Source organism: Arvicanthis niloticus, chromosome 30 (genome assembly GCF_011762505.2).
Source record: "Arvicanthis niloticus isolate mArvNil1 chromosome 30, mArvNil1.pat.X, whole genome shotgun sequence".
NCBI lineage: Eukaryota > Metazoa > Chordata > Mammalia > Rodentia > Muridae > Arvicanthis > Arvicanthis niloticus.
This window is the reverse complement of record NC_133438.1, coordinates 9,591,916-9,617,923: the sequence shown is the minus strand read 5'-3', so window position 1 is coordinate 9,617,923 and position 26,008 is coordinate 9,591,916. Positions and strand designations below refer to the sequence as shown.

The 26,008-nt window shown below is 39.8% G+C and overlaps 1 protein-coding gene across 1 annotated transcript; it reads left to right on the top strand.

Annotated features, from left to right (window-relative positions):
• Positions 1-1,457: 1,457 nt before the first annotated feature.
• On the top strand, positions 1,458-25,941 carry LOC143440603 (NACHT, LRR and PYD domains-containing protein 2-like). The gene is made up of 8 exons (XM_076927407.1): positions 1,458-2,973; positions 3,650-3,820; positions 6,365-6,538; positions 18,469-18,639; positions 18,932-19,102; positions 19,735-19,902; positions 21,761-21,931; positions 25,782-25,941. Exons 1-8 carry the CDS (start codon positions 1,514-1,516, stop codon positions 25,939-25,941), a joined length of 2,646 nt encoding a protein of 881 aa, XP_076783522.1. The 5' UTR covers positions 1,458-1,513.
• Positions 25,942-26,008: the final 67 nt, after the last annotated feature.

The following is a 26,008-nucleotide window of genomic DNA, read 5'->3' as shown; positions in this document are numbered from 1 at the left end:
TTCAGGAGGCTGAAATGAAAAACAATGGGTCCCAGTCACTGGGTCTAGGAGATTGCAAGCATTGGAACTAAACAATGATAAAGCACGACGTTGGCAAATACCTACAGAATTACATGTAAATTTCCTCTTCAGTATAGGAGATTGAGCTTTGCTTATGTAGGAGATTTGAGTCTCTGCTTATGCTAAGCAGGCATTTTATCACTGAGCTGCACCCCAACCTTGAATTACAACTTTTAAAGTGCTACATCTTATAGAAAACATAAAGATATATAAAAGATAAAAGTAACCCCATATGTCAAGCTCACCTATCTGAGGGATAGACATTGGAAACAGATGACTCAATGTGAGTAGACATGAAGTTCTCAAAGACAGAAGAACTCGGTAAGTGGGCAGAGTCCATGTTATTTTGGAATATACAAGGTTAGACCTCTTCCTGCTTTTTTTGCTTTTATTTTTTTGGATCTATATACAATGTTATTATAGCTTTTATTTTGAGAATTTCATGGAAATATAACTACATTTTGATTATGTACCTTTCTCATGCCCCCTCCAACTCCTATACCACCACAGGGTATCTCCCTTCCAGCTTCATTTCTCATTTTAATAAACTACTACATCCCAATTAGTGATGGTTATATATGCACATGTATAGGGGTACCCAGTGGGTAATGGGCAAACTACTAGTGGCCCCATCCTTAAAATGTGGCTCTCCCTCATCAGCCATCACCTGTCAAGAGTTCTTCAGCAAGGAGTGGGGCCTCCCTAGATTGTTCTGCATCTAATCTGAAATATTGCCTGGCTTAATCTTGTAAAAGTAACTGCAATTACTATAGTTCATGAGTTCAATGGCCCTGTCATGTCCAGAAGGTAATGTTTCATACATGTTTCCCCAAACTCTGACTTGTAAAGTCTTTATACCCTAACTTTTGAGATGTTGTCTGAGCTTTTCCAGGGAGAGGGACATGATTCAGGTGTCAAGTGTATGACTTAGCACTCCACCATCATGGATTCTCTGCACTTCGACTACTTGGGAGTCTATGTATTAACCTCTGTCCAATGTACAGTGCTTTTGAGTGCTGAGAGCTACACTACTCTATGGGTATTAAGATCAGAAAGTAATTTGATGCTATGACTATATAACAAAATAATAGAATAGTTTTCCCCTGTAATTGTGACCAAAATAGTTGCTTTCCCAGGTTTATAGAGCCAAGCATTAGTTCTGTCCTGTATAATAGGCCTTAAGTCCCCTCAGAAGATCATTGGTTACTCCAAAAATATTCATGCCATTATTGCCGCTATTGCTCCAATGGACACATTTTGCAGCCATGTTTTAAACACAATGCAACCTAATTTTTTTCTATTGAATATCACTACAGGTATGAAAGATATCTGGGAAACAATGGTAAACAAATTCTCTGTCTTCTGGGAAAAAAATGTTTGGGTGGATGACTGTGACCACTTTCATGATGTCACACAGAGAAGCCAGAAGCTGATACCATCCTTCAAACCAAGAATGGACACAAAACAACCTTCAAACACAGTGGTATTATATGGTTATGCAGGTGTTGGGAAAACTACAGTGGCCAAAAGTTGTTTACAGGAACGGACCAAAGGATGTCTGGGCCAAGAAATTGGATATACCCTTTACCTCCAATGTAGAGAATTCAATCACATGGGATTCTGCTCTTTCTCAGAACTGATATCCAACAATAGTTCTGAACGGAAGACTAAAAATCTGGAGGTCCTCACCAGGACAGAGAATGTCCTGATTGTGGTGGATGGTTTTGATGAGTTGAGGGTTCCAGTTAAGGCACTGATCAGTGAACTTTGTAGTGACTGGGATACACAGACTCCAGCACCCATTCTTCTGAGTAGTCTGCTGAAGAGGAAGCTGATACCTAAGGCCACATTGTTGGTGACCACACAGCCCCATGCTTTGCAAGAGCTTATGCTTTTGGTGAAGCAGCCCATTTTTGTTGAGGTTAAGGGCTTCTTGGAACAGGACAAAGAGAAATACTTCCTAAACCACCTTAGAGTCAGGGAGCAGGCATTGCAAGCTCTTGATGCAGTGAAGTGCAATGTTGACTTGTTCCACATGGCCTCAGCTCCTACAGTGTGCAACATAATCTGCACCTATCTGAAGTTGCAGATGACAAAGGAGGAAGACCTTGCCCTGCATTGTCAAACTTGCACCTCGCTGTTTTTGCAGTTCCTCTGTAGCCAGTTCTCATCAGGATCCTATGTTGGCAACCCCAGTGGATATGGGAAAGTGTTAAAGGCCTTATGTATCCTAGCTGCTCAGAATCTGTGGACACAGCAGGCCACATTTCACAGAGAAGAACTATGGAGTCTTGGACTCAAGGAGTCTGATCTCTCTCCCTTCCTGGATATGCACATCCTCCAGGAGTACTGTGACTCTGAAAAATGCTACTCCTTCATCCATCTCTGCATCCAACAGCTTCTGGCTGCTATGTTGTATATTCTGAAGTTCCAGGATGAGGAAGACAGGGATGACTTTAAGAGGGACATTGGTAATGTGCAAAAGTTGTTCTCTAGGGAAGCAAGATTTTACAACCCCAACCTGGCTCAGACAGGGCAGTTCTTGTTTGGCCTCTTGAATCAGAAACAAGTCCAAGACTTGGAGACCACTTTTGGCTGTGAAACATCAATGGAGATCAAGTGGGAGTTACTTAAAATACTGCAAGGCAAGTCAGAAGAGCAGAAACCCTTCTCAGTGATGAGTCTGCAGGAGATTTTCTCACATTTATATGAATCTCAGGAGGGGGAGCTTGTGAAAAAAGCAATGGCCCCCTTTGCAGAAATATCTCTGTGTTTGAAAAGCAACATAGACATTCTGCGTTCTGCATTCTGCATCAAGTATTGTTCAGGTTTGCAGAAACTGTCATTACAGATAGCAAAGGGTATCTTCTTGGAAAACAATAATGAATTGAGGGCCTACCTTCAGGATATTAGGTGAGATCTCTTATTTTATAGGTTCTTTTCTCAATCATTATCTGTTGTCTTATGAGGATGAACTGGTTGTCTATGGCTTAGGATCAGAACAGACTTCTTGCTAAACCCACTGTTTTAACATTCAAATGAGGAAGCCCTATTTTGAGGTTAGGGATTTTTCTTTTTAATTAAAAAATTTTATTTTACTTTTATCCCTTTTATTTATAATAAATTTTCCCTCTCATAATATATCCTGATATGGTTTTACCTCTACTTTTCTCAGTTCTTCCCCACTTTCCCTCCCGTCCAGATACGTTATTTGTCTCTAGTCAGAAAATAAACAGGTTTCTAAGGATAATAATAAAATAATAAAATAAAAAGTAACATAACAGAAAGCAAACTAAGGAGAAAACATCTTAATGTGTGTGGGTTTGTGCATGTGAGTGCAGGTGCCAGTGAGACCAGAAGGGCCAGAAGATACCCTGGTTCTGGAGTTACAGGCAATTGTGAGCTTCCTGACAATAGATTTTGGGAACTGAACTCAAGTCCTCTGCAGTAGCAGTTTGTGTTCTTAACCCCTGAGCCATCCCCCCAGGCTACAACTGATGCTATTTCAGTTACCAGGATGAAGTACTAAAGATTTATTTTCCCATAGGCCATGACTTTAATCCGTGGTTTTGTCCGTGGCTTTCTGCAGGGGTCAGACTGCTAGCAACTCTCTTTCCCTATGGACACATCTGTGCTCTGTGCTCTGTTCCAACAAGAACCTAAGCATTTTAGACATCACCCAAAGCTTTCTGAATGACTGTGCACTGAGGATTCTCTGTCACCATATAACAGACATATCCTGCTGCCTACAGAGAGTAATGTGAGTAAAACAAGTCCTTCAATAGAGAACCATGAGCATGCCTATTACCTCTTGTCTTAAAGCTCAATCAGATTCCACCTAAGTGCTAGGTAAAAAAATAAACAAGTGGTTTTGTATTAGTTTGTTTCTGTCATAAAATTCCATAACCAAGGCTACTTGTAGAAGGAAGTTTAACTGGGCTTATGGTTCTAGAAGGTAAGATTCATTATGGCACACATGAGTGGAATAACATGATGACTGGAGCAGGAAACTGAGGGCTTGGACCACATCTTGAACCACAAGCACAAAGCAGAAGAAGCAAAGCAGAAATGATGTGAGTCTTTAAACTCTCAAAGCTCACTTCTAGTGACTCATTTCCTCTAGCAAGGCCATACTTCCTAAACCTCTTCAAACAGGGCCACCAATTGGGAGAGGGGCCAAGTATTCAAATACCTGAGACTATGGGGATTATCTCTTTCAAACCACCACAGATTTTTATCTTTAAACTTGTCAAGTGGCAGGAACTTCTTACATCAGGTTGTTTTAAGAAAACTGATAATTGAGATGTTTACAAAGGTCTGTGTGGGGTGTCTTCGGAGTTCTGCCTATAGAAGTACAGGTATGTCAAGTAGAGTTCTGGGTGGTAGATTCTGGGGAAATGTAACTGGTCAGGTCACCAAGGTATACAGTGATCACTGGGTGGTTTCTCTTTGAGACCTCCTGATGTTTGACTAACATCTCCTCCTTTCTCCAGCCTCTGGCAGCCACCATTCAACTCTAAAAGTTAAACTCCTAGAATTAAATTATGTGTTAATTATTATGAGACAAGGCAATCTGATTAGAAAAATCTTTGTCGTATTTCATGTGAAATGTCTTTCAACCACTCTATTAGTTAGCAGGGTGTCACTAAATTGCCCTGGTTGGCCTCAGACTCAAGTTATTTACCTGCATCTACCTTTCGTAAGGATTGATATTAAAAGCAAACACCATTATACTTGGTGTTTTCAATCTCTTAAATTTTACAGACATGCTAGTTGTTAGGTAATTTTTAAAAAATTCTTAAGACTTTCATTCACATTAGAATATATAATTCATTCTTTCTGTCCTCTCTCCTCTCATTGTGCCCTCATACACATGTGTTACGAAGTGAAGTATACAGGTTATTTAGCTTTAAAATGATAGAGAAGTCTAGAATAGTAACAAAAGGGCCATAATTATTTTTTAGGTATTAAGGTGTTGTGAGGGTTAAGATTATTATTATATATAAAATTATATATAACTAAGGATTTATATATAATGAAAGATGATCCTATTAAGCCTCCAGCTCTCTCATAGCTCCATTGACATACCACCTTCCAATTAATGCCATTTTTATTTTTGATAACCCATAAATTCCAATTGGTGTTGCCCATATGTGCCCATGTATAGATGTAGAACGTGAGAAGTAAAGCCTAGTATTCCCCAAAGTCTCAAAATTCTCCCTCCGTCAACAACTAACGACTGTCAATAGTTTCTGGGTGATGGGTGTGGCCTTGGAATCATCTATTCCACCTATGCTGGAGTTTTGACTGGCTAGGTATTGTGTAGGCCTTGTGCAGTTGAACACAGCTTCATGATTGTGTAGCCATGTCAAGTCCAGAAAATGGTACCCAATAGTGCTTTCCATTCCTTGACCCTTATATCCCTTTTGTTGTTCTTTTATGATGTTTCCTAAGCTTTGGTATGGTGGAGTTAATATAGATGTCCCATTTAGAGCTTAACACTTTGACTAGCTATGCAAAAAGAAACTTCTCTGACCAAAGTTGAGAGCATTCCAGATTTACAGGAGTAACAGTAAAATATTTAGAAGATAATTTGATAGCATGGCAGTTTAGAAGAGCAACAACAGGTACTATCCTAGGCTTATGACTCTCCAGCCATGGACTTTTGACTAAGATTATAGTATTAGGCATCAGATTCTCTCCTATGATCATATTTCAAATCCAATCTTACTACCTCTTGCTGGACAGATTTGTATTGTAGCATAGTGATGAAGGTGTGCCAGCAGAGTAAAGTTTAGTGAAACTTTTTAATTAAATGTTTTTAATCATTGAAACTGCAGAGATGGCTTAGCAGTTTGGATTACTGACTCCTCTTGAAAGAGGACCCAGGTTCAATTCTCAGCACCCACATGATAGCTTACAATTCTCTGTGACTCCAATATCAGGAAATACAATTCGCTCGTTGGTCTTGGCAAGCACTAAACATTTATCAAGTGAACAGGAACATATGCAGGCAAAACATCCATATACATAAAATAAAATAAAAATTACTAGCATGTATTCATTGCACAAAGTGGGTTTCACAATGGCATTTTCATTGGAGTATTTTATGTAGTTTGTCCATATTCACCCCTTCTACCCTCTGCTGTGTGCCCCTTTGCCTCCTAGTTCCCTATGTCTTCCCAAATATTCCCCCTTCTAGTTCCATGTGTGCGTTCATATAAAAATCCAAGCCCACATATTTAGAAATCAAGACCTTTATCTTTGAATAGAAGGCAGAATCTCATCTATCTTTAACTCACAGTATGAGAGATGTCTCCCCTACGACTGCTTACCGGGATGTCTGTCTGGCTCTCATTGGCAAGAAGACACTGACTCACTTGATCCTGACAGGATCTGTCCAGGAGAAAAACACAGGACAGTTGATGCTTCTGGGTGAGATGCTGAAGCACAAGAGATGCAATCTGAAATTCCTGAGGTAAGCTGTATGGTCACTGCTGTCCCCAAGGTATATCATTATGGTACTCTATGGTAGAATCCATAGTATTTTCTGTTCCAGAGGAAGAACTCCTCACCACTGCTGTCCCCTAGGGTAGAACCCATGGTGCTGTCCTCTAGTGATAGAACCCATGGTCACTGCTGTCTTCTGGGGTAAAAGCCACAGCTATTTCTAGAAATTATTATTATTATTATTATTATTATTATTATTATTATTATTATTATTATCATTTTTACAGTACAATCATTATCCCCCTCATGTTCTGCCTTCTGACAGTTCCTCATTCCATTCTTCCTCCCCACTACCGTCTCCAACAAGATGTCCCCACCCTACCCCCACACCCCATCAAGCCTCCCCATTCCCTATGACCACAAGTCTCTAAAGGGTTAGGTACATCTTCCCTCATTGAGGCCAGACCAGGCAGTCCTCTGCTGTATGTGGTGGGGACCTCTGACCAGCTACTGTATGCTGCTTGGTTGGTGGCTCAGAGTCTGAGAGATTTCTGGGTTCCAGGTTTGTTGAGACTGCTAGTCTTCCTATGGCATTGCCCTCCTCAACTTCTTCCAGCCTTTCCCTAGTTCAACTACAGGGGTCCCCAAATTGAGGCCATTTTTTTGGGTGTAAGTATCTGCTTCTGTCTCAGTCAGCTGCTTATTGGGCCTCTCAGAGGGCAGCCAATTCTAGGTTCCCAACAGTAAATACATCATAGCATCAGAAATATGGTCAGGCCTTGAAGCCTCCCCTTGAGATGGGGCCCAATTTGGCCTTCTTTCCCTCAGTCTCCTTTTCATTTTTGTCCCTGCATTTCTTTTAGACAAGAACAATTCTAGGTCAGAGTTTTTGACTGTAGGATGGTAACCCCATCCTTCCACTTGATGCCCTGTCTTTCTACTGAAGGAAGACTCTACTAGTTCCCTCTCTCCATTGTTAGTCATTTTGTCTAAGATCCCTTCCTTAGAGTCCTGTCTCTCAACTCCCAAGTCTCTGGTACATTCTAGAGTGTCTCCCTACCTCCCAAGCCCCAAGGATGCATATTTCCATTCATTCTGCTGCCTCCCTGCAAGGCTTCACAACTGTTCCCTCCAACCCTCCCAATACCTGATCATGTTCCCCTCCCACCTCACCCCCCAGGTCCCTCCCTCCCTTTGATCTCAGCTTTCTTCTACCTCCCAAGAGGGATTGAAGTATTCTCACTTGGGCCCTTTGGCTTGTTAACCTTCTTGAGTTCTATGGATTGTATCCTGGGTATTCTGTATGTTTTTGGCTAATATCCACTTGTTAGTGAGTATACACAATGCATGTCCTTTTGGGTCTGTGATACCTCACTCAGGATGATATCTTCTAGTTCCATCCATTTGCCTGCAAAACTCATGGTGTCCTTTTGCTTAATAGTTGAGTAGTATTCCATTGTGTAAATGAACCACATTTTCTGTATCCACTCTTCTGTCGTGAGACATCTGGATTGTTTCCTGCTTCTGGCTATCACAAATAAGGCTGCTATTAACATAGTGGAAGACTTGCCCTTGTGGCATGGAGTATCTTTTGGGTATATGTCCAGGAGGGGTATAGCTGGGTCTTCAGGTAGATTTATTTCTAATATTTTGAGGAACCTTCAGATTGATTTCCAGAATAGTTGTATCAGTTTGCAATCCCACCAGGAATAGAGGAGTGGTCTTCTTTCTCGGCATTCTTGCCAATACCTGCTGTCACTTGAGGTTTTTTATCTGACCTATTCTGATTGGTGTAAGGTAGAACTCAGGGTCATTTGGCTTGTATTTCTATGATCACTAAGGACTTTGAACATTACTTGAAGTGCTTCTCAGCCATTCAAGATTCCTCTGTTGTAAATTTTCTGTTTAGTTCTATACCCCATTTTTTGATTGGGTTGTTTGGGTTTTTATTTAATTTTTGGAGGTTTGTTTCTTGAGTTCTTTATATTTTTTATTAGATATTTTATCTACACTTCAGATGCCATCCCCTTTCCCCATTCCCCTCCCCTTAGAAAATCCCTATCCCATGCCCCCTTTTCCTTTTTGCATTTATACATTTTTTTAAAAATGTTAATCATAGGCTTTATAAGTTTGGTATTGTTCAATCAGAGGTGTAACCCACTGACCAACCTAGATATATCAACTATCTTTGACTGGTGGAGATACTTGAACATCTGCCTCCCTGTCTCCCCCCTCTTTCTCTCTTTCATCACCTAGCTTCTCCTCTCCTTCTTCTCCTCCTCTTCTTACTCCTTCTCTTCCTCTCAGTACTCCTCCCACCTTAGCTCCTCCTACACATCACCCTTCCTGTTAAAATGAAACTTTTCTCTCAAAATACAATTAGAGCATAATTATGCCAATTTGTACCAGTGAGGTACAAGATAGTCCTAATACCCAGTCCATCCTTTTGTTGACTAACCAGCTCCTCTGTCATCTATCCTAACTAAAACATTTAGTTCTGAACCTGGCTTTAGGATGAATGTCAGCTGACGACCATCCACTCAAATCTTTTTTCCAAGGTAAATAACCAGGATTGGCTATGAGGCTATAAGTTTTCAACTCCGTCAGAAATCCAGAATGACTGAGTTAACTATAATTGTGGGAAGCACAAAGCATAACTTCTAAAACCTAGCCAATTTATAGAGACCTCTGAACACCTGGACACTCCCTCTACTTCAAAATGTTGGAGCATCTGTTCTTCCACCTTCTGGCCCAGGATCATCTGACAGACCTTAGTGATACAGAATTATTAAGGGCTGATTACTCTGTCTAGGCAGATATAATCAGTCGACTATTCTGCAAGTGTGTCCTTTTCTGGACAGTAATTTGTCTGTACATAGGAAGAAGCAATTCTTGTCTAGTGGCTGTCTCACAACTGGAGTAACTCCAAAGATGCTCAATTTCTTCTTAGAATTCAATATAGGAAGCTGTCAGGAGCAGACAGGTCTCTAATCAAAATGAACATTAATACAGAAATGTTTGTCATGTCAATTCTGTGGATTTCTGATGTTTTGAAAACCAACTATCCATGTAAGGTAATCTGGACTGTTGTCTGTTAACTTCACTCAGCTATCTCTAAATAAAACATAGGAAACACCCTAACAATAAACTCCAAGCCATGAATTTGCTATAGTCCCTTAACTCACAGGCTGTCCATCTCAAATCAGTTTTAAAAAGTTAAAGGAGGACTGCGTCTAAGCCTTGTATTCCTAAATGTGTTATACTGGTACAATGCCTATTAGAGTAACAATATTCATCTCAGTTTTATATCAATAAGAAGCTCGTACCAATGAAAACCTTAAAATTTGTAATCAAAGTAAATTGGTGCCATTTAAGAATTTATATCTTCATCTTGATAATAATTGTACAGATTTCTACTAATAGGTTATGGCTATGCAATAAATCCTAGCTAATCCTCTCTATTCCCACAAGACCACTACTTTTCCCTAGAAAGACAGCCCAACGTTTACCACCTTAGTCCCCAAGCCCAGGGAATAGGGGCGCTGACTCTTCATTAGCTTCTTCAAGCTGATTATGGGCGTTGAGATATTAGAAGAGGAGTGGGGGGAAGGGCAAATTGACAAGCCTCTGATGCTGTGTCTTTACTGCCTCCAGATGGAATTCCTGGACCTCAGAGGTTTGAGCAGGTCTACCCAGCTTGCTTGTTGAGTAGATACACCAAGGCTGATCATTCTGCAATATACAATTCTCAAAACAAATTTTAGTATCGGGATAGTTTTTTTTTTTTTTAAGAGGGCTGACATTTTATTAAGGATGTTGGTTCTAACCACTTTTTTCCCCTCTTTTATTGGATATAATATTTACATTTCAAATTTTATCCCCTTATCACATTCCCCCCACCACCCAGGAACCCCTTATTCCATCCCCCTCCTCCTGCTTCTATGAGGGTGTTTACCCACCTACCCCCCAATCCCCCTCCCTACCCTCAGATTCTCTCCCCCCCCCCCCCCAGTGCTCAGCCTTCAAGGTACCAATGACCTCATCTCCCACCTATGCCCAACAAGGCCATCCTCCCCTACATATACAGCTGGAGTCATGTGTCTCTCCATATGTGCTCCTAGGCTGGTGGTTTAGACCCTGGGGAGCTCTGGCTGGTTGGTATTGTTGCTCTCCTCATGGGGCCACCAACCCTTTAGGCTCCTTCAATTTACTCTCTAACTTCTCCATTGGGAACCTTTGATCAGATTAATGGTTAGCTGCAAGTATCTGCCTCTGGTTATGTCAGACTCTGGGGGACCTTTAAGGAGACAGCCTTATCAGGCTGCTGTCAGCTTTCCCTTCCTGACATCCATATCAGTGTCTATTTTTGGTGACTGCACATGGAATGAATACCCAGGTGGAATGGTCTCCATACAACCCCTCCTTCAGATTCTGTCCCACACTTTGTCTCCATATTTGCTCCCTTGGGTATTTAGTTACTCCTTCTATGAAAGACCTAGGCATCCTCACTTGTTCTTTCTTCTTCATGAGCTTCATGTCGTCTGGTAGTTGAATCTTTGTTGTTTCAAAATTTGGGCTAATCTCCACTTATCAGTGAGTAAATACCATGTGTGTTCTTTTGTGATTGGGTTACCTCACTCAGGATGATATTTTCTAGTTCCATCCATTTACCTAAGAATTTCTCGAATTCATTATTTTAAATAGCTGAGTAATACTCCATTGTGCAAATGTACCACATTTTTTTGTATCCATTCCTCTGTTGAAGGGCATCTGGGTTCTTTCCAGCTTCTGGCTATTATAAATAAGGCTGCTATAAACATAGTGGAGCATATGTCTTTGTTATATGTTGGGGCATTTTCTGGGTATATGCCCAGGAATGGTATAGCTTGGTCCTCAGGTAGTGCTATGTCCAATTTTCTGAGGAACCGCCAGACTGACTTTCAGAGTGGTTCTACCAGCTTGCAACCCCACCAACAATGAAGGAATGTTCCTCTTTCTTCACATCCTCGCCAGCATCTACTATCACCTGAATTTTTGATCTTAGCCATTCTGACTGGTATCAGGTGGTATCTCAGTGTTGTTTTGATTTGCATTTCCCTGATGACTAAGTATGTTGAGCATTTCTTAAGGTGCTTCTTGGCCATTCGTGTTTCCTCAGTTGAAAATTCTTTGTTTAGCTTTGTACCCCATTTTTTAATGCGGTTATTTTGTTGTTTGGCGTCTAATTCCTTGAGTTCTTTGTATATATTCGATATTAGCTCTCTATCAGATGTGGGATTGGTAATGATCTTTTCCCAATCTGTTGGTTGCCATTTTGTCTTGTTGACAGTGTCCTTTGCCTTACAGAAGCTTTGTAATTTGATGAGGTCCCATTTGTCGATTCGTGATCTTAGAGCATAAGCCATTGGTGTTCAGTTCAGGAACTTTTCCCCTGTGCCTAGGTATTCGAGGGTCTTCCCCAACTTCTCTTCTATTAGTTTCAGTGTATCTGGCTTTATGTGAAGGTCCTTTATCCACTTGGAGTTGAGCTTTCTACAAGGGGATAAGAATGGATTAATTTGCATTCTTCTACATGTTGACCTCCAGTTGAGCCAGCACCACTTGTTTAAAATGCTGTCCTTTTTCTACTTGTCAAAGATCAAGTGACCATAGGTGTACGTACGGGTTCATTTCTGAGTCTTCAATTCTATTCCATTGATCATTCTGTCTGTCTCTGTACCAATGCCATGCAGTTTTTATCTTGAGTTCTTTATATATTTTGGATATTAGCCCAATAGCAGATGTCGGGTTAGTGAAGATTTTTTTTTCTCAATCTGTATGTTGCCGATTCATCCTATTGACTATGTCCTTTGCCTTACAGAAGCTTTTTAGAGTCATGAAGTCTCATTTATCAATTCTTGACCTTAGAGCCTGAGTCATTGGAGTTCTGCTTAAGAAATTTCCCCCTGTGCTCACAAGTTTGAGTCTCTTTCCCACTTTCTCTTCTGTTTGATTCAATCTATGTGGCTGTATGTTGAGGTCCTTGATCCACTTGGACTTGAGCTTTGTGTAAAGTAAATTAATAGCCTTGTATCTATTTTCATTTTTCTACAAGCATCATTTATTGAACATGCTTTCTTTTTTCTCTTGTATAATTTTAGCTTCTTTGTCAAAGATCAAGTGTCCATAAAAGTATGGGTTTATTTTGGGGTCTATGTCTGTACCAGTACTATGCAGTTTTTAATCACTATTGTTCTGTAGGACAGCTTGAGATTAGTGATGGTGATTCCCTCAACCTTTCTTTTATTGTTCAGAATTGTCTTCACTATCCTGAATTTCCATATGAAAAGGAGAATTGCTCTTTCCATGTGTTTGAAAAATTGTGTTGGAATTTTGATGGGGATTGCTTTGAATACATAGATTTCTTTTGGGAGGATAGCCATTTTTTACTTTGTTAATCCTACCAATCCATGAGCATTGAAGATCTCTCCATTTTCTGAGGTCTTCTTTAATTTTTTTTTTCTTGAGAGACTTGAAGTTCTTGTCATACAGATCTTTTACTTGTTTAGAGTTACTTCCTTCCCCCACCCCACCCCCCAGATATTTTATATTTGTGACTATTGTGAAGGATGTTTTTTCCCTATTTTCTGTCTCAGACCATTTATCATTTGTATAAAGGAAGGCTATTAATTTGTTTGAGTTTTATATCCAGCCATTTTGCTGAAGTTGTTTACCAGCTGGAGAAGTTTTTTCTGGTAGAATTTTTGGAGTCACTTATGTATACTATTGTATCATCTGAAAATAATGAAACTTTAACTTCTTCTTTGGCAATTTGTATCTCCTTGATCTCCTTTTGTTGTCTTATTGCTCTAGCTTGAACATTGAGTACTATATTGAATACATATGGGGAGAGTAGGTAGCCTTGTCTTATCCCTGATTTTAGTGGGATTGCTTCAAGTACCTCTCCATTTAATCTGATATTGGCTGTTGGTTCGCTGTAAATTGCTTTTATTATGTTTAGGTATGGGCCTTGAATTCCAGATGTCTTCAATAGTTTTAACATGAATGGGTGTTGTATTTTGTCAAATCCTTTTCAGCACCTAATGAGATGATCATGTGATTTTTTTTTCCTTCGAATTTGTTTATATAGTGGATTATGTTATGTTAATGGATTTTTGTATATAGAACCAGCCTTGCATCCCTGGAATGAAGCCTACTTGATCATGGTGAATGATGGTTTTCACGTGTTCTTGGATTTCGTTTGCGAGAATTTTGAGTATTTTTGCATCGATATTCATAAGCAAAATTGGTCTGAAGTTCTCTTTCTTTGATAGATCTGTGTGTAGTTTAGGTATCAGAGTAATTATGGCTTCATAGAATGAATTAGATAGTGTTCCTTCTGTTTCTATTTTATGGAATAGTTTGAAGAGTGTTGGCATTAGCTCTTCTTTGACGGTCTGGTAGAGTTCTGCACTAAGCCCATCTGGCCCTGAGCTTTTTGTTGTTGTTGTTGTTGTTGTTGGGAGGTTTTTAATGACTTCCTCTATTTTCTTAGGGGATATGGGCCTGTTTAGATAGTTTACCTGCTCTTGACTTGACTTCATTATGTGGTATCTGTCCAGAAAATTATCCATTTCATCTGGATTTTCCAGTTTTGTTGAGTATAGGCTTTTGTAATAGGGTCTGATTCTTTTTTGAGTTTCATCAGTTTCTATTATTGCTTTCTGATTTTGTTAATTTGGATAGTGTCTCAGAACTCTTTCGTTTGGCTAGGGGCTTATCTATCTTGTTGATTCTCTCAAAGAACCAGCTTCTGGTTTTGTTGATTCTTTGTATTATTCTTTTTGTTTCTGTTTGGTTGGTTTCAGCCCTGAGTTTGACTTCTTTGTGCCTTCTACTCCTCTTGGGTGTGTTTTGCTTTTTTGTTCTTGTTGTTTTAGGGCTTTCAGTTGTTAGTGTAAAATCTTTCCAATTTCTTTACCAGGATGCTTAGTGCTATGAATTTACTTCTTAGCACTGCTTTCATTGTGTCTCATAAGTTTGAGAATGTTGTGCCTTCTAATTTCATTGAATTCTAAAAAGTTTTTAATTTCTTTCTTTCTGCCCTGACCAAGTAATCATTGCGTAGAGAGTTATTCAGTTTCCATGGGTATATGGGTTTTTTGTTGTTGAAGTCTAGCCTTAATTCATAGTGATCTGATAGAATGCATGGGATTATTTTAATCTTCTTGTATCCATTACATTGTTTTATGTCCAATTATATGGTCAATTTTGGAAAAGATACAGTGGAATGCTAAGAGGAAGGTCTATTTTTTTTTTTAGGGTAAAATGTTCTGTACATATCAGTTAAATCCATTTGGTTCATATTCTCTATTAGTTTCACTGTTTCTCTGTTTAGTTTCTGTTTCAATGACCTGTCCATTGGTGAGAGTGGGGTGTTGAAGTCAACCACTATTATTGTGTGGGGTTCAATGTGTGTTTGAGCTTTAGTAAAGTTTCTTTTATGTATGTGGCTGCCCTTACATTTGGGGTATAGATGTTCAGAACTGAGACTTTCTCTTGATAGTTTTTTTTTTAATTTGACAAACATGAAGTGTCCTTCCCCATCTCTCTTGAGAACTTTGGGTTGAAAGTCTATTTTACTGGATGTTAGTATGGCAACTCATGCTTGCCTCTTGGGACCATTTGATTAGATCACTTTTTTTCCCAGCCTTTCACTCTGAGGTAGTGTCTGTACAGCTTTGTCACTGAAGCATGTTTCTTGTAGGCAGCAAAATGCTGGATCTTGATTGTATATCCAGTCTTTTAGCTTATATCTTTTTATTGGGAAATTGAGTCTGTTGATACTGAGAGATATTAAAGTCAGATGATTGGTAGTTACTGTTAATGTTTGTTGTTGTAGGTGGCATTACATGCATGTAGTTCTCTACTTTTGGATTTGTTGTGAGATGATTAATATTTTGTTTTTTCTTTGGTGTAGATATCTTTCTTGTGTTGGAGTTTTCCTTCTAGAATCCTCTGTAGGGCTGAATGGCCAATAGATACAGTTTAAACATGGTTTTATCATGGAATATTTTGTTTTCTCCATTTATGATGATTCAGACTTTTGCAGGGTATACTAGCCTGGGTTGGCATTTGTGTTCTTCAGGTCTGCATGGCCTCTGTCCAGGCTCTTCTGGCTCTTAGTGTCTTTGTCGAGAAATCTGGTATAATTCTGATAGGTCTGCCTTTATATGCTACTTTCCCCATTTCCCTTATAGCTTTTAAAATTCTTTGTGTTCTGTGCATTTAGTGTTTTGATTATTATGTGACAAGAGGATTTTTTTTCTGGTACAATCTATTTTATGTTCTATAGGCTTCTTGTACCTTTATAGTCATCTCTTTCTTTAGATTGGGGAAGTTTTCTTCTGTGATTTTCTTAAAGTGTTTTTGGTCCTTTGATCATGAATCTTTGCTCTCTTCTATACTTAGGATTCTTAGGTTTGGTCTTTTCATTGTATCCTGCATTTCCTGGATGTTTTGGGTTAGGAGTTTTTCATGTTTTGAATTTTCTTTGACCATTGTGTCAATATCTTCTAAGGTATCTTCTACACCTGTTATTCTCTCTTCTGTCTCTTGTATTCTGTTGTTGATGCTTATATCTGTAATTCCTGACCTCTTTCCTAGGTTTTCCATTTCCAGGTTGCCTCCATTTGTGTTTTCTTTACTGTTTCACTTCTGTTTTTAGGTCTTGGACCACTTTGTTCAATTCCTTCACCATTTTGATTGTGTTTTCCTGTATTTCTTTAAGGGATTTGTTTTGTCTTTAAGGCCTTCTACCTGATACCTGTGTTTTCCTGTATTTCTTTCAGTGAGTTATTTATATCCTCTTTAAAGGACTCCATTATCTTCATGATACAGAATCAGCATCCTGTTTTTCAGGTGTGTTGGTGTATCCAGGGCTTGCTGTGGAGGGAGAACTGTGTTCTGATGATGCCAAAGTATATTGGTTTATGGTTGTTTATGGTCTTGCACTTGCCTCTTGCCATCTGGTTATTTATGATGTTAAGTGGCCTGGGTGTGTCTGTCTGGAGCCTGCATCCTGTGTCCCTTGGTTGTTGCAGGTCTCCTGGGAAGCTTGTGACCCTGGCTATAGCAGACCTCTGGGTGGCCTTCAGACTGGAGTCTTCAGAGGAACAGACAAGCTAATGATTTTCCCAGGCAGTAGGCACAGGACAGAAAGGGGGTGGAGTTTGTGCAGGTGATGGGGGTGGGGATAAATTCATGTCCACTGGACTCCTCAAGGTTTCCAGCTGCTGAGGTTATTTGGGAGGGTCCCTTATACCTGTGACTCTGGCTATAGAAGACTTCCTGGGAGGACTTCAGGTTGTGGGGTCTTCAGAGGTGCAGAAACTCTGATGGTCTTATTTCTGGAACTTTTATAGTGGATTGGTATTATGCATCTAACTAAAGTAGTTGTGACTTCATGTGACAGCAATGTCATGTCCAGAGGACAGCATTTTACAGCACTTCTCCCTATCCTCTGGCATTCAGTCTTTATACAACCCCTCTTCCAAGATATCCTTTAAGCCTCATGTTGGAAAGGTATTTGAAAACAGATGACCCATCTACAGTCTTGATAAAAGTCATGTTTCTTAGTGAGTACACTGAAACTCCATAAGGATAGATCCGGAAATAGAATTTACTATTTTTACTCTTTTATGAGACAAGTGAAATTATATCTTACAATTACTGGAACAAATGTATAATCCCATTATATTAGATTAAGGCACCACTGAAGAAAGGCACTAGTTTTGAAGAGCCCTATGCTTTTTGCAAATTCTTCCCTTCTGAACACAGTTTTCCCTCCCTCCTCTCTTCTTAGTCCCTTCCTCCTCCCCACCCTCCTCCCTATTCACTCCTCTTCTGTTTCCCTTCTGAAAAGGGCAGACCTTCCAGGGATATGAATCAAACATGTTATCAAGTTGCAATAACCCTGAGCATGAGCATCTCCCCTCATATTAAGACTGGAGAAGGCAAGTCAGTAGGAGGAAACGATCCTAAAAGCAGACAGAAGGAGGAAAAGGGTCCCAAAAGCAGACAAGAGTCCGAGACAGTTCCTGTTTCCACTGTTAGAAGTCCCACAAGAACACCAAGGTTCACAATCATAACATGTATACAGAGGGCCTAAGTCAGACTTTGATTGCTCCTGATTGCCAGTTCACTGTGTGAGCACCTATGAGCCCAGGTTAGTAGATTCTATGGGTTTTCCTATTGTGTCCTTGACCTCTCTCTGGTTCCTATAATATTTTTTTAAAAAATAGGTGACAAATGAAGATTTTTGGATCCAAAAGTCTGAACCATGATTTTGCTAATAATCTAATTTTATTAGAGATTATGACTTCAGTGTGCACTTGAAGATGCTAAATGTATGTTTGCAAAACAACCTGGGTTCTGGAGTTAAGAAATGGATTTGATTATCCCAGGTAACAGCATGATATTTTCATTTCCAACAAGTGGGAAACTTCTCAATTCCCTACATCTTTACAACACACAAACTGGATGTACCTCAGACCTGGCTTCTTGAACGTTAATTTTCTTGTAACTTGAATTTTGTTATTTTCCACCAAGTTTTGAGGGTAACTTTTTGAGTGTTAAGAGCTTTTTGGTAGTTCTTGGAATGGAATTGATAGTCTCACAGATGATAGGAATGTGTCCCAATACTGAGCTTCAATTCCAACTTTGAGAACTACTCATTCTGCTCATAGAAAAGAGTTGTACTAAAAACTAGTTTTTATTTTTGTTGGAGATGGCTATGTGTTGATCAAGTACCCTGGGAGTATCTGCATAGGCAAAGAGTAGAATTACCTTTAATATGAAAGACAGGAGTGGAACCTATGAATTATAAGGAATCGAGATTGTTTTCAGGTAATGTAATAATAGTAATTAGATATCCTCTCTTTGTCCTTTGAGAATGTCTTGATTCTGTTTATGACACAGGCTGGGATCTTGTTATGCCTCCATTCATCAATGGAATGACTTGATCTTGACTTTCAATATCAACCAGTCCCTGACATGTGTAGACTTCTCAAACAATAAGCTCCTGGATGAGGGTGCCAAGTTGCTGTGTATGAGTCTGAAGTATCCCAAGTGCTCCCTAAAAAGGGTGTCGTAAGTAATTTTTTTCTGTTTAAAGTCTGGGGCTGTAGACGAGAGGCATGGTAATATCAGACTTGCTGAGCAACCAATATGAATCCAGCCCTGACACAGATGCCTACTCAAGTTTCATCTGTGTACAGTACTTCAATTAGCCTTTTCTTTATTCCCTCATATGATCCCAACTGTGTGACAAGGGATAGGAGAATAAACAAGGAATCAAAGCTTTTTTTCATTTGGAGGCAGCTGAGAAGGCTGTGCATTGGAATCTCCTTTCCATCTGACCAGCTATTCCATTCTTTTGAAGGCTGGAACAATGTCAACTTACAGAAGAATGTTGTGAGGATCTCTCTTCCCTTTTGATGGTCAGCCAGAAGCTAACACACTTGAGCCTTTCCAAAAACAACCTTGGAGATGATGGAGTGAAAATACTGTGTAGAGGCTTGAACTCACCTAAATGTAAACTACAAATGTTGGTGTAAGTCTTCATATCCAGTCTCTCTGCATCCCCATCTTTCACCCCCTTTCATGTGAATGTTTTCACTTACATACATACATACATACACTACAAACATACACACACGCGCACACACACACACACAGAGAATTTTTAAGATTCCAGTGTATGTGTATGTGCGCGCGCACGCACATGTGAAATATCTCCTGGAGCTGGTTACAGGTTGTTGTGATCCACCCAATGTGTGAATTGGGAACCAAATTTGGATCCTCTGAATAGAGAGCTGTATATGCTCTTAACCACTGAATTATCTGTTTAGCCTCCTTCATATTCTAAAATGCAGAAGACAAACCAAGTGGCAGTCTCTCCTTCCTGAAACTAGAGCCCGAGTTCTTGATGTTTAAGACAACCTTATCTTAGGACACTCCATATGTCAAGAATTGTGTGGGAGTTTTTTAAATAAATAAAAAGTGTGAGAAAGTAATTTTGATGCTCCATTACTTAGAGATAATGTAATTGTGCAGTCAATTTGCATACTAGTATATGAAAATTAACCTGGTAGCATATATAGCTTAAGGTAGTGTTCAGAATAACTTCTCAGGGTATATGTCACACAGGGGTAATGAGTCTTTCTTTACTTGCTTGTTCTGCAGGATACAGCAGTGCAGCATAACTGCTCATGGCTGCAAGTGTATCTCAGAGATGCTCTGTGAAGATTCCAACTTAACACACTTGGACATGGGTCTGAATCCCATAGCTAATGGAGTGATGTTTCTCTGTAACACTATAAAGAATCCAAAATGCAGTCTAAAATGCCTAGGGTATGTGTTGGTGTTTTTTTTTCAAGAGTGTTTAGAACATCTCAAATTGCAGAGATATCATTCTGAGCCTTGTTTTAGATAAACCCCTCTGGGGGACTTAATATAAATAACCAACTAGGTGCTCACAATGTTGTTCAGAGGGACTGAGGATGTGAAATATAGGTAGAAATAGTTTATAACGAAGCGAGTTTCTGGAGAAAGTTTCTGTTTGGATGCAATGATCAAGAAGCAGAGGTCTTGCCCCAGTTCAGTACTCAAGCAACTGGATGTGATATCACACCCAGTGAACTCAGTGACCCCATGAGCAGCATTGTGGTCTTTATTCCCCTTTTGTCTTCCAAGCCTCAGCCAAAAACAACTTAAAGTCAGCCTACTTTGCAGCCAGAGTTCTCAGAAAGATAATCTGGGTGGTAAAATTACTCCATTGCTGCAGAGATGAGAAAAATAACAATAAAATATAGGATGCTTCTGTTTTGTTTTGACTGTGACTGGACATTCTAACAATTTCTGTCAAGGTCTAAATATCACTAGTGGTAAAATAGTAGAATGATGTTTGTCTTAACAGGAACATCCCTTTCCTTACAAGACAAAGGCAACATTGAGTTGACAAGGGGAATCCACTACCCTTTCCCTACATGTCCAAGTTTATGTCCATTAAGTTCAGTCTGTGCCACTGATTTTTGCCAACCATATACTCTTGGATGTGTGGTTATCCACTGGAGAAAGGCCAACTTACATAAATAGAATGCATATATCACAGTCTCTCCTATTAAGACTCTAGGGTCATTTTGAAAGTGGGGATAGACATATAAGAGTCAAAATGGCAGATGACTACAATGAAGCAGGTTATATATTGTTGCATGTAAACTCAAAATGATAGAACAAATACAAGATTGGCTAAAACTTGCATCAGACAAAATCCAAGCATTGGAGACTGTCTTAGAGTTTCTATTGCTGTAATGAAATACCATGACTAATAAGTTGAGGAAGAAAAGGTCTGTTTGGCTTAAACTCCCACATTACTATTCATTACTGACTGAAGCAATTTAGAACAGAAACTGAAAACAAGGTAGGAACCTAAAGGCATGAGCTAATGGCAGAGGCCATGGTAGGTTGCTGCTTACTGGCTTGCTCCTCATAGCTATCTCAGCATGATTTCTTATAGAAAGCAACACCAGCAGCCAAGGGATGGTACCACCAATAATAAACTGGGATCCTCCCAATCAAATAATAAATAAAACAAAACAAAACAAAAAATGATAAAAACTACAATCTTGCCTACAGTCAGATCTCATGGAGGCATTTTTTTTTTTCAACTGAGGCTCCATCTTCTCTGACCTTAGCTTGTGTTGAGTTGATATAAAAGCAGCCCAAACAGAGGGAGATGTGGTCGAGAAATCCCACCCCTAGTTGAGGAGCTATTGACAATTGGTAGCTGCTAGGAGAGGGAGGAGTCCATTTTCTTAGGGGAACATTTTACTATTTATGAACCAAACATATTATAGGCAAGCTCTTTCAGAGTATGTTTTTCTATATGTTGGCTGTGAAACCTACCACCTTATGCATATAGGCTCACTCCCATTGAGTTATACTCTCAGCATCTCACCATATTGCTTACTACACTACACTATTCTATCAGTGAGTCATGATCCTGTCCTTTCTTTACTTGTGGGCTCTAGGCAAGCATTTCATGAGTAAGTTATGTCCTTAGTGCTCACGCAAGACATTTTTGAGATTTGGGTTTTGTTAAATAGCTCTGATCTGGTCTCACATTTTGTCACTGTGATCTCTAGCAATACTTTACATGCCCTTGGTAGAAGATTGTTAAGGAGTAAATGCTGTTCTCTATTCCTTCAAGGCTCTGGGGATGCTCCTTCAGCCCTTTGTATTGTGAGAAACTTGCCGCTGCCATTGCTAGCAACAAGAAGCTAGAAATTCTGGACCTGGGTCAGAATATTTTGGGGAATAGTGGAGTAGCAGAGATATTGAGGACTTTAAGTGATAACAGTGGGCCCTTGAAGACAATCAGGTATGACCTTTCTGTTTGACATGGTAATTTTTAAATTATCAATTGAGTTTATGTATATAAGTACATGGTAGCTGTCTTCAGACGCACCAGTGTTGGGGTCCACACTAGCCCCACGTTGGGGCGGCCAAAATAATGTTGGGGTCCACACTAGACCCAAGTTGGGGCAGCCAAAAACGTTGCAGCCCAGGCAAAATGTTGAGGCCTGGCCAACCCACGTTTGGGCGGCCACTGTATCCCGGCCCAAGTTGCCGCTCCGGTCTGCGGGTTGGGGTTCAGCAAGAACGAGGGTGAGGGCAGACTCTACCTAATGTCTGATGCGTCTGATTCTCTCTATAGTCTGATTTCTGATCTGTTCTGTCTCTGCCTTTTATATGTCTCACTTCTAAGCCACGCCTCTAAGTTACACCTTTAATCATGCCCTTAGGTCTTGTCTCTAACTCTGATCTCTATACTTCTAAGTCATACTCTTAAGTCACACACCTTTAATCTCACACACCTTTAATCTCACACACCTTTAATCTCAAGGTATCTAAACCAAGATTATCGGAGTGTGCTCAGCTGTTGTAGGCTATTGTAATCCAAATCTCATGTCAGGGTATATGGCTCAAGATGGCTGCAAAGCTGATAGCCGCTTTCTGCTAAAAGTTGGCCCCCAACACACCAGAAGAGGTCATCATATCCTGTTACAGATGGTTGTGAGCCACCATGTGGTTGCTGGGAATTGAACTCAGGACCTCTGGAAGAACAGTCAGTCAGTCCTCTTAACTGCTGAGCCATCTCTCTAGTCCCAACATGGTGACATTTCCATGGAGAGATTAATGCCATGGAGAACTTCAAGTGGGATTACACTCTATAGGATGGAAGTGTCAATAGCATCAATCGAGATAGCCTTCTAATGGTATCCTTCTACTTTGGGGAAATTGATTACCTACTCTCTAAATATTCTTTTTTTGGGATAAATTATTGTTCATATTTCCCAGAACATTGAGTGTTAGAAATGTAAATTGATGCCTTCGAGGTGTGTTCACACTTTTGACATTACAACATGACCTTGTCAACTACTAGGATCTCACTAGAGAACTGTAGAATCAAATTACAAAACATATCATAAAAATTTCCCAGTGTATTAAATTTATGATGGTTTAAGATGGACATACTTTATGTGAATGGGAGTTTTGAACACATGTTTGTGCACCAAATATATGTGGTGCCTGTAAAGGGCAGGAAAGAGCATTAGAATCCATAAAATTGGGGTCACAGATGAGCTACTATATGGGCACTAGAAATTAAACCTGAGTCCCCTAGGAGAACAGCCAGTGCTCTTAACTGCTGATCTCCCCCAGCCCCAAATTTATAATTTTTGTATTGAGCTATATTCATAACAATCTTGATGTACATCCTACAGAGTAGAATCTTGCATATACAGGTATACACAAGGTCATGCAGACATTATATTGTATCCATCTCTCAATACGATTAGTTTTTAGTTCTTCGTTATTATCCACAGGTCAATCCTAGGTCTTCCTTTTTAAAAAGTGGTCCTCCAATTGAACAATCACATGAATAACTTACTTGTATATTCTTTGATTTTATGCAAAGTACTCTAACATTATTATCTACTTCCTTTTTTTTTTTTACTGAGACATATCTAAATTTATTCTAAGACTGGCTGGCTGTCTCCCTTTTTATCCATACATTATCTCACACTGTATCCTAGGCTGTTTTGGAGCTTGCTAAGTAGCTAGTGAAGGCTGCCTTTGAAGTTATGGCAATCCTCTCACTTCAACCTCCCAAGTGCTGACATGACATGTATGAGTCATCATACTTGGCTTTAAAATTTTTAAGGACTAGATAGTAGAGAAAATAGGCTGCTTTACAGGTAATATGTAAATATGGGCACTGTGGTTTTTTTGTTTTTGTTTTTTGTTTTTGTTTTTTTGGTTTTTTGAGACAGGGTTTCTCTGTATAGCCTTGGCTGTCCTGGAACTCACTCGGTAGATCAGGCTGGCCTTGAACTCAGAAATCCGCCTGCCTCTGCCTCCCAAGTGCTGGGATTAAAGGCGTGCGCCACCACTGCCTGGCACTGTGTTTTAATAAAACCTTTAAAAAACGAAAACAGATAGCCATTTTTCACCAGTCTGCTACAACTTGCTGGCCTCAGCTCTGGTCTTTCATCATCTCTGATTCTATTATTTTCATATGCAACAAGTGATATGATTCCAGGGTTCTGTTAATTGCTTACTACTCTTAAAGCATTACTGATGAACAGACCCATTGTCATAATCTACTTAAAGACATCGATACTTCCAGATAGTCCAGATACTTCAATATTCCAAAAGGATACGGGGCCATTATGGTAAGAGGCATGGTGCTAATCCACATGACAGCAAGAGCAGCAAGAGCAGGAAGCTGAGAGTTCACATTGCAACTATAAGCGTGGAGCAGAGAGTGGGTTGGTAGTGTCATGAGGTCTTTTCACATTCAAAAGTCCACTTTCAATACCACACTTCTCCAACATTTCTTAGACCTTTCAGCTTCTTTGTTCTAGCCTAATAGAATCCTGCCTGAAATTACTTCTTTGTTCTAGCCATATATAGCTATATATATAGCCATATGTAGCTGGGTACAACTATAAAGTCCTACAAAAATTCTTAGATATGAACTATTATTTATAAGAAAGTGTTTTCATAGACCATGACTATGATATAATGGATAAAATAGCACATGACAATTTTTCTTTCTTGTTTACAGACTTGATAAATGCATATAATGTGTTTTGATCAAATTCAATGCCTCCATTCCCCACTTCCCACTTCCCCATAAGTCACCCCAGCACTCTCCCTTTGCAGTGTCATGTACTCATCTTAAACTTATTGAGCCCACTTAATGCTACCAGTGTGTGCATAGGATCATCCACTGCAGTATTGGGGTCCACACTAGCCCCACGTTGGGGCGGCCACAAAATGCCGCGGCCCAAGCAAAATGTTGAGGCCCGGACCGACCCACGTTTGGGCGGCCACTGTATCCCGGCCCAAGCTGCCGCTCCGGTCTGCAGGTCGGGGTTCAGCAAGAGAGAGTGAGGACAGATTCGAAGAATGCAGACCAGACAGAGTGTAATTCAATCCCGTTTATTCTTCAATCTAAGTCCTAAGTCTTTAATTCCTAGTGCCTAGTCCCTAGCTCCTAATCCCTCCAAGTTCCAAGTTACTTCTTCCAAGTTCTCTTCCAAGTGCCTGCTACCTGTCTTCTCTCTGCTGTGTCTGGTTCCCTGTTCTGTTCTGTCTCTGCCTTTTATATGTCTCACTTCTAAGCCACGCCTCTAAGTTACACCTTTAATCATGCCCTTAGGTCTTGTCTCTAAATCTGATCTCTACACTTCTAAGTCATACTCTTAAATTACACACCTTTAATCTCACACACCCAAGGTATCTAAACCAAGATTATCGGAGTGTGCTCAGCTGTTGTAGGCTATTGTAATCCAAGTCTCATGTCAGGGTATATGGCTCAAGATGGCTGCAAAGCTGACAGCTGCTTTCTGCTAAAAGTCGGCCCCCAACACTTCAGCCTATATACTAAAGAGCCTATTGAAATCAAACCCTAGAAGCAATATGACCCCCCTCTTCAAGCAGTCATCAGTTAGCAATAACACTTCAGTTATGGGTGGGGCTTCCTGAGCAAGTGACAATTTAATGATATCATTTACATTACAGGTGCTTATGAAAAAAACTTGTTTGGATCTAAACACATTTTCTGCTATTTTCAAACAGATTTTTTTTCTTTGGTGGGAATGAATTTCTTAAGACAACATAACTTGTGTCCCTGGGAACATTAATGCTCTGTGGTCTTCTAGGTTGAAGATAAATAAATCCAGCCAGATAATTGAGGGACTGTTGGAGAAAATAAAAGAAAGCAAGCCCAGCTTGAGGGTTGAAAATGTCACCAGCACATCTGCGCCATCATATTGTGACCTATTCTCTGAGTACATGGAACCTATTCCTGTAAAAGCTTAGGAAAGGCAATCTAAGCTGCAAGACATTCAGGCAATAGTCACTGAATGTCAGAGTCAATAAGACTGTA